Raw genomic sequence first — 9,467 nt, forward strand, 5'->3', positions numbered from 1 at the left:
CCCCAGGGAGGAGCCTAGAAACTCCACCTCCTGGGCGGGGCCGGGAGCTCCACCGCCGCCCACCTCCTGGGAGAGGTCGGGAAACCCCACCCCAGGGAGGAGCCTAGAAACTCCACCTCCTGGGCAGGGGCCGCAAAAGCCAACTCCCGGGCGGAGGCGCCCCCCACACCCAGATCTGGACCCCTCCCGGCCGTCCCTGACTTGCCCCTTCCCCCAAGACTGACCTGCTTCCCCGTGGCTGTGGCTTTCGAGGACGTGGCCTTGTCTGAGCCCTGGGTGTGGGGACAACCGGGCCTGTATGGATATGATTGGGAAGAACTGCTAGAACGTGGCCTCCACGGGTAAGGATCGGGGCGCGCAGGGAGGGCCTGGGGAACTGGCTCAGCCGGAAGGCTCGGGTTTCGCTGTTAGCACTGACTTTCAGGCCTCCGACTCAGACATGCTACCTCTCCTGGAAATATGTCAGAGAGGTGGAGACCAGCTCCATTTCTAAACCTGTGGCCGAGCATGCGCTTGGCTAACAATCCTGTTTGTTGCTGGCCCATTGCGGTTGTGCACCATTTCATTAATTCATTCATTCATTCATTCATTCATTCATTCCTGCGGGAAATGTTTGCTTCCCTCCTGTGTGTCTGGTACTGTCCTTGACCCCAGGGACCCAGTGCCGAGTGAGACAGACAAGTGCTGCCCCCATGAGGCTTACAGTCTGGGCAGCCAGGTCACCAAAGCTGGGATTCCTTGGACTCCTCTCATTAACTAAAGTTACTTTGCAGAAAAAAAAGGGCTTATTGAACGTTGAAGTCCCTTACACTCCCCTCTCCCAGCATTACTCAGTAATAGACGAAAATTCTTGTGAAATTGCTTGGGTTGTTATTTATTTCCACTTAGTGAGTGATAAATCTCCAAAGGAGAGATTTTTAATGAAAATCTACCTATTTGGGGTATATTTCAATATCTCCTAAAATTATCTTGAAAATGCACACTTAAACTATTTTAGTTGTTACCTTGGAATTTTTTTAAAGTTCACACCAAGTTACATTTTGAAAAAAATATTTATTTTTTGTAGAGGGGAGAGCACAAGTTAGAGAGGGGCAGGGATGGGGGAGGGGTGTCAGAGGATCCCAGGAAGGCTCTTCACTGACAAGCTGACAGCAGCAAGCCTGATGTGGGGCTCAGACTCACGAATGGGGAGATCATGACCTGAGCTGAAGTCAGAGGCTCAACCGACGGAGCATGCCGCTAATAATTATTTTTTAACTACGTTTTTAAATTTTAATTCCAACATAGTTAACACACAGTGTTATAATCAGTTTCAGGTGTACAACTTTTCTTATTAAATGTGAAAAAGACTTCAGGTCTAGTATCCGCCAGGCCAGTAAGAGCGCCTGACTGATGGAACCTTTCTCTCTCATCTTTTACGAGATTTCAGGGGCGCCTGGGTGTCTCGGTTGAGCGTCTCTGACTCTTGCTTTTGGCTCAGGTCATGATCTCACGGTTTGTGGGTTCGAGCCCCATGTCGGGCTCTGCGCTGACCGCACAGAACCTGCTTAGGATCCTATTTCCCACTCTCTCTCTGCCCTTTCCCCACTCGCTTGCTCTCTCTCAAAACTAAATAAATAACCATTAAAAAGAGAGAGAGAGAGAGCTTGCAGGAGAAAGACACGTTTTCCTGTATTTTCTATTTCTGTAGTATTCCTCCAGTGAGAATAATTCAGGGCAAAGGGGAGAAACCCTTCTCCAGCTCTGGGAAAGATGACTGTTAAAACCTCTTCTTACCATGGTCACATCCTCTGCCCTCTTTTCCTTTGCCTTTCTGTTTCTGGACACACCAGGTCGATCCCACTCGCCATGCTGGCCTGGAAAGGAGGCTCTCACCCTCGCCCTTTGTCCGCTTCTCTTCAATCTTTTTCTTTTTTCTTCTTCTTCTTTTTTTTTTTTAACTTTTCCAACGAGTATTTATGATTAGTTAAGCCATGCTTCAGGATCCCAGGGTGGGGATCACCATGTACCCAGGTCCCCCCTTCACTGCCCTAGGAGAAGGATGGAATACAGACGAGAGCTGCGGGGAGCCAGTTCAGATCTTCCCGGGAAACCTGCCTTCCGCCCGGTGGTCGTCCCAGGCTGCCACCCAGGATATGGGGCAAAGGGACTTGTACACACGCCGGTACCATTCGCACACGGAGACCTCACCCCCTTTAGCAGTCATCGCCTTCTCACAGCGGTGGAAGTCTAGGTAGTTTTGCCAGGAGTTCCGGGTCTGGTTCTGGTTGGGGAAGTGGCTGTCAAAAGGGGCGGTCTGGTCGTTCTTGATTTTGGTCTTGATGTCTCCTGCCGTGGTGCTGAGTCCTAAAGACACCCCCGAAGCACCTCGCAGCTCAGTGTGACCCTCAGCAAAGACCTCCTCTTCAATCTTAAACGGCCGTCTCCTCGTGGAAACCACCCTTGTTAAAGTGTCCCCTCCCAGCGTGCTCTGTTCCCGTCCCAGCACCTGCCACAGACTGTGATTCACTTGCTGCTTTCCTCTCTGCTTGGCTCTTGTCTGTCCCCGCACCGGACTGTCAGCCACAGAGCGTGTCTCAGCGGGTCATGGTTCCCAGTTGACCGCTCAGTGGATTTGATCTTCTGTCTTCCTTCCTTTTTTTACCTATCCTCTATCTTCTGTTTTCCCTGTTTCTCCCACTGTCTCCTCTCAGCCTTCTTCACCAGCTTCGCTTTCTTTGCCTGAGCATTAAATATTGGCACTCTGCACGGCTCCGGGCCCGGGGGGCCTCCGGTGACCTTGGGTCTGCTCTGACCCACCCTTGTGTAATCCACTGCCTGTGTGTGTGGGCGGGGGGCGGGCTGGATTTAGTGATTCACTTCTAAGAAACCGAATCCAGCAGGAGGGAGGGGTGTCGCTTCTGAGATTCTGTTGTAAACAGACTGTGGCTTCGTCTTGGGGGCCCTCAGATGCGCGCTGTCTCAATCTCTTGCTTGCTTACCCTGGGGGAGCCATGTCTGAGGAGAGGCCCTTGTGGTGAGGGACCAAGGCCAGTCACCTTGGACCCTCTCCCCACAGTCAAGCAGACAAGTTGACCACAGCTATTGACCTGGAGCCAGAGGCACCTAAGTATTTATTATTTTTTTTTTTCAAAAAAATTTTTTTTTTCAACATTTATTTATTTTTGGGACAGAGAGAGACAGAGCATGAACGGGAGAGGGGCAGAGAGAGAGGGAGACACAGAATCGGAAACAGGCTCCAGGCTCTGAGCCATCAGCCCAGAGCCTGACGCGGGGCTCGAACTCACGGAGTGCGAGATCGTGACCTGGCTGAAGTCGGACGCCCAACCGACTGCGCCACCCAGGCGCCCCCTAAGTATTTATTTTAAGATACCATGTGTGGGGATCATTTGTTACGCAGCAGTAAATAACTAATACACCTCCCTTTTTGGTTTCGTAGCCACGGTGGCCTCAATAACCTTTCCCAATGCCAATATCCTTGTACTTATGTTTTATTTCTCAACTCTTTGGGTGTCTCATAAATGCCCCCAAAGTCTTCATTTTCAAAGCCAAACTCACACGGCCACTTAAACGCAAGCTCCACGACAGTGGCTTTGTTGTCATGCTCTGCTGTGGTCCTCACTAAATGTGGATCCAATGAGTCTTTCACATCAGATCTCTGCTTCTGGTATTCTCTGTTTCGGTAAACGTAGTATGGTCCATTCGGTCACACAAGCCAAGAATTGGGATTTATCCCGGATCCCCTTGAGTTCCCTCATCCTGACATCTCATCAGTCGCCACGTTCCGTGCGTTTTCCAAGTCTGCCTGTTTCTTTACTTCTGCTGCTGTCATCTGAGTCCAAGCCTCCATTGTCACTTCCCTGGACCATAGCAATGGCCTAACTGGTTTCACTTCCTTTACTTTTTTTTTTTTTTTTTTGTTTAACATATATTTATTTTTTACAGAGAGAGACAGAGCATGAGTGGAGGAAGGGGCAGAGAGAGGGAGGGAGACACAGAATCCAAAGCAGGCTCCAGGCTCCGAGCTGTCAACACAGAGCCTGACATGGCGCTCGAACTCACAAACTGGGTTGGGAGCAGGGTCAGTGGGGGAGGGGGGGGGGCGGCGGCAGGGAGATCATGACCTGAGCTAAAGTCGGATGCTTAACTGACTGAGCCACCCAGGCACCCCTCATTTACATTTTTTTTTAGGTTCATTTATTTATTTTGATAGCTGACTTGAGCAGGGGAGGGGCAGAGAGAGAGGGAGAGAGAGCATCCCAAGAAGGCTTTGCACTGTCAGCACAGAGCCCAGTGTGGTCTCAAACCCGGGAACTGCGAGATCATGACGTGAGTGGAAATCAAGAGACAGATGCTCAACAGACTGAGCCACCCAGGTGACTCAGGGCACCCAGGTGCCCTGATTTTATTTTTTAATTTTTTAATGCTTATTTACATTGAGTCGGGGAGGGGCAGAAAGGGAGGAGGACAGAGGCTCTGAAGCAGGCTGTGCGCTGACAGGAGTGAGCCCAATGTGGGGCTTGAACTCATGAACCATGAGATCACAACCTGAGCCGAAGTTGGATATTCGCCAACTGAGCCACCCAGGTGCCCCTATTTATAATTTTGTTTTTTAAGTAATCTCCACACCCACCCTGGGGCTTGAACTCACAACCTCAAGATCAAGAGCTGCATGTTCCACTGAGCCAGCCAGGCACCCATTTTCCCATTTTTTGTTTTTTGTTTTTTTTATTTTAAAGAAAAATTTTAGGTGTAACATACAGAAATGTACCCAAACCAAAAATGTAGAGTGTCATGAGTTTGCATCAGATGAAAACAGCCCTCATATTCCAGCCCTCCTGGCCACTTCCCTCCCCCATAATCGTCATCTTGACTTCCTACCACAGCAGGTTTGTCTGGTCTGGTTTTGAACTTCATGTAAATGAAGTCACACAATAAGAAGTGTTTTCTTTTAAGATTTTATTTTTCAGCAATTTCTACACCCAACACGTGGCTCGAACTCACAACCTTCAGATCAAGAGTCGCACTGACCCTACAACATTGTCTCTACCAACTGAGCCAGCCAGGTGCCCCCAAGGAATTCTTCATCTGGCCTTACTCCACAGTGGGAGACTCAATCCATGTTTTTGCTTTTTCCCTGAACAGTATTTCCTGGTGCATTATTTGTTCATCCTACTGTGGCTAGACAGTTGGTGGGTTTTGGTTTGGAGTTACATGTAGTAATTCTTACATGTCTCTGGTGACCATAAATGTGAGTTACTGCTGGGTTCTACCCAGGAGTGAATCGCTATGTCACAGCATATGTCGATTTCAGCTTTAGAATATTCTGCCACTTCTAGAGAGCCTGTACGGTTTCCCCTCCCACCATCTATAGATTCGTCTTGTGTATTTCTTGCTCTGGTGCTAGGACCAGCCATTTTTCCAAGGGCCCTGATTCTTATCATTAGCTGATTTTTCCCCCCTACATTATAAAGCATTCACAAGCAATCCCTATCAAAATAACACCAGCATGCTTCACAGAGCTAGAACAAATAATCCTAAAATTTTATGGAACCAGAAAAGACCCCAAATAGCCAAAGCAATCCTGAAAAGGAAAACAAAAGCTGGAGGCTTCACAATTCCGGACTTCAAACTGTATGACAAAACTGTAATCATCAAGACAGTATAGTAGTGGCACAAACACAGACACACAGATCAGTGGAACAGAATAGAGAACCCAGAAATGGACCCACAAACGTATAGCCAACTCGTCTTTGACAAAGCAGACAGAATATCCAATGGAATAAAGAAAGTCTCTTCAGCAAATGGTGTCGGGATAACTGGACAGCAACATGCAGAAGAATGAACCTGGACCACTTCCTTACACCATACACAAAAATAAACTCAAAATGGATGAAAGACCTAAACATAAGACAGGAAGCCATCAAAATCTTAGAGGAGAAAACAGGCAACAATCTCTTTGACCTCGGCCGCAGCAACTTCTTACTCAACACGTCTCCGGAGGCAAGGGAAACAAAAGCAAAAGTGAACCATTGGGACCTCATCAAGATAAAAAAGCTTCTGCACAGTGAAGGAAACAATCAGCAAAACTCAAAGGCAACCGACAGAATGGGAGACGATACTTGCCAACGACATATCAGATAAAGGGTTAGTATCCAAAATCTGTAAAGAAATTATCCAACTCAATACCCCAAAAAACAAATAATCCAGTGAAGAAATGGGCAAAAGACATGAATAGACACTTTTCCAAAGAAGACATCCAGATGGCCAAGAGACACGAAAAAATGCTCAACACCGCTCATCATCTGGGAAATACAAATCAAACCCATAATGAGATTCCACGTCACACCTGTCAGATGGCTAAAATGAATAACTTAGGCAACAACAGACGTTGGCAAGGATGTGGAAAAAGAGGACCCGTTTTGCACTGCTGGTGGGAATGCAAACTGGTGCAGCCGCCCTGAAAAACAGTATGGAGGCTCCTCAAAAAATGAAAAATAGAACTACCCTATGACCCAGCAATTGTACTACGAGGTGTTTATCCAAAGGATACAAGAGTGCTTATTCGAAGGAGTACATGGACCCCAATGTTTATAGCAGCACTGTCGACAACAGCCAAAGTATGGAAAGAGCTCAAATGTCCATGGACTGATGAATGGATAAAGAAGATGTGGTGTATACGTCCAAAGGAATATTACTCGGCAGTCAAAAAGAATGAAATCTTGCCATTTGCAACAATATGGATGGAGCTAGAGTGTCTTATGCTAAGCGAAATGAGTCAGAGAAAGACAAATACGTGATTTCACTCATAGGTGGAATTTAAGATACAAAACAGAAGAACATAAGGGAAGGGAAGCACAAATAAGATAAAAACAGAGGGACATAAAGCATAAGAGGCTCTTAAATACAGAGAGCAAACTGAGGGTTGCTGGCGGGGTGTTGGGTGGGGTGATGGGCTGGATGGGTGAGGGGCATTAAGGAGGACACGCGTTGGGATAAGAACTGGGTGTTACATGTAAGTGATGAATCACTGAAGTCTGTTCCTGAAATCATTATTACACTGTATGTTCACTAAGTTGGATTTGAAATTTAAATAAATAAAACAAAGCATTCACAAAAATTGAATTTTTAAAAGGATGAGATAAAGTAAAAACAAATGGAAGCTCTACATTTTATTCGTACAAAGTGAAGTAAAAAGAATGTAAAAGATTCTGAGCAGGGACCACGTGGGACGCAGAGGAGGGAGTCTGAGGGCTGGGAAGTGAGGGAGGGAGACTGCCATAGGACGAAGGGCTGTAAATACCAGCAGAAAAGGCCATCGAGGGTGGGTGCTTGGGTGCCATTGTCATTTGCTCCTGTGAGGGACCTCCGCTAAGGGTCCTGTGATGCTGAGCTGGGCAGAATGCCTCCTGAGTGCCCCTGTCCCTACCTGCTTCAGTGTCCTAGGGTTGCATGAGTGAATGTAACCTGAAACTCGACCGAAGACCTTGGGGGTGGGGGGACACTTTAGGTATAAGATGGCAGAAGGTAGCAGCTGCAGCAGCAAAGGGTGTTTTAGGATGATGACACGCCCTGGCTTCCTAAAAACACACCAATCTCTAGTGAAAAAGTAACTTAATTTACTCTAATTTCCACCCCAAAGGGCCAGCTGGAGTAAGTCTTGAGCTATTGATTGAGCCTAGTTTCACGAGAGTGTCCCCTCCCTGCGTATAGTGTGAGCTGTCTTTAGCTTCTAGGTAGAGAATGTTCTGGAAGTTGGGATGTGGGTGCTTGGGGGATATATCCAGCCTATCCTTTTTTTTTTTTTTTTTTTTTTTTTTGAGAGACAGAGTGCAAATAGGGGAGGGACACAGAGAGAGGGAGACACAGAATCCTAAGCAGGCTCCAGGCTGTGAGCTGTCCGCACAGAGACCGCCGCGGGGCTTGAACCCACGAATGGTGAGATCATGACCTGAGCCAAAGTCAGATGCTTAACCCACTGAGCCACCTAGATGCCCCCACAGCCTAGCTTATTAAGTTTCGTGGTGGTCGGAGGGAGGTTCTGGCCTGGAGTCCACAGCTTGCCAGGCTGAGACTGAAGGTGCTCGTCTTGACAATCAAGGAAAGAAGGTCTTGGTCATGTTGCCCAGTAAGGAGTCTTTTTGCCTTTTCTGGGGTTTGCCCAGGGCAGGAAAAGGCCGTTTCTGCTGCCTGTGATGGGCAGGCTGTTGGGTCAGCCATACAACAGAATATGCCATAGCTACAGTCCAGCAAGGCATTGCTTGAGATTTCCAGAACTCAGCACATAGCCCCTCCCTTTAAACCGGCTCTGAGAGACTTGACCAAACTCTAGAATGGCTTCTAGCAGCACACGGCTAGCATGACCCCGTCCATGAAAACATCTGCCTGAGAAAGCTCAGTGCTGCGGGGAGAATTCAGTGCTTGTTCCAGCCAACACCTGATGAGAGGCCCCTGACCTCCCTTTCTTAAGAGCAATTCCTAAAAAGGGCTTCAGACTCGGAGCTACGTGTCTCTTACAACCCAGAAGCATCTGTCCTGGGCCTGAGAGCCTTTCCTTTGGAATGTTCTCGTCAGGAAGGACATGGCCTCTGTCTCCCTTCTTCCAGGGAGGATAGACTCCCGACTTCCACACCTGCCAGCGGACACGCCTGGCCTAGTCTCACCCACGCTGGCCTGCTCTTTGTGATCGTTCACTTCTCTGACTCTAGTGAGCCCTGTTCTCCCCCTCCCTCGGTCTCCCTTGGAAACCCCGGTCACCTCTGCACAAGTCGGAGGGAGCTCAGCTCTTTCCCTGCTGTCAGCAGTTACCGAATGAAATCTGCTTCCCCTGCTTTGACGAATGGTTGTTTGGTGCTAATGCGCTGCATGTTTTCTTTGTGTTTTTATATTTAATGAGCTATGTGTCACACAGAGGGAGCGGGTCAGCAGCAAGGGCCTGCGCGCAGACAGCCTCAGTTTCCCCACAGGGGACGCCGTATGTGTCCCGCCCCGCAGTGTGTGTCCACCCTGCGGTCCTCACCCGCGCCGGCTGTCACCACGCACGGTGCCCAGAGGCGGGCGCCGCCAGAGAGCCGGGAAACCGGAAGTTGGGATGGGGCAGCCGGACGGGAAATGCGGGCACACCGGCCAGGGGTAGGCGGCACCCGGGTGACCCTCCCCCCATCGGCAGGCCTGTCCCTCGGGGGCGCGGACGGGAGCGCGCGGGTAAGGCGACGGGGCGGAGCCCTGGGGAGCCGGATGGGCGGAGCCACCGGGAACCAGCCAATCAAAGGTGTGTCCCGTGGGCGCGTGGGCGGGGCGGCGTCGTTGCCTCGGCGACGGGCTCCCGGCGTCAGTGTTCCGCAGACTGCGGGGCTCCTGGGCCTCCAGCTGGTTGGGACTTGTGCCTGTGAGGCCGCCTCGCGTCCAGGGACGGGGTCACGGGCGTGTCGCCGCCCCTCCGGGGGTGAGAGGGCCGCTGGCCGCGT

General features: G+C 49.6%; 1 protein-coding gene across 1 annotated transcript; it reads right to left on the reverse strand.

Annotated features, from left to right (window-relative positions):
• Positions 1-1,906: 1,906 nt before the first annotated feature.
• On the reverse strand, positions 1,907-2,584 carry LOC125927223 (cytochrome c oxidase subunit 6B1-like; the record flags this gene model as incomplete). Its single annotated transcript, XM_049637375.1, has 1 exon — positions 1,907-2,584. A coding segment is annotated over one exon (510 nt), but the record flags the coding sequence as incomplete, so codon positions are not given.
• Between the last annotated feature and the right edge of the window lie 6,883 nt (positions 2,585-9,467).

Source organism: Panthera uncia, chromosome E1, assembly GCF_023721935.1.
Source record: "Panthera uncia isolate 11264 chromosome E1, Puncia_PCG_1.0, whole genome shotgun sequence".
Classification (NCBI taxonomy): Eukaryota; Metazoa; Chordata; class Mammalia; order Carnivora; family Felidae; genus Panthera; species Panthera uncia.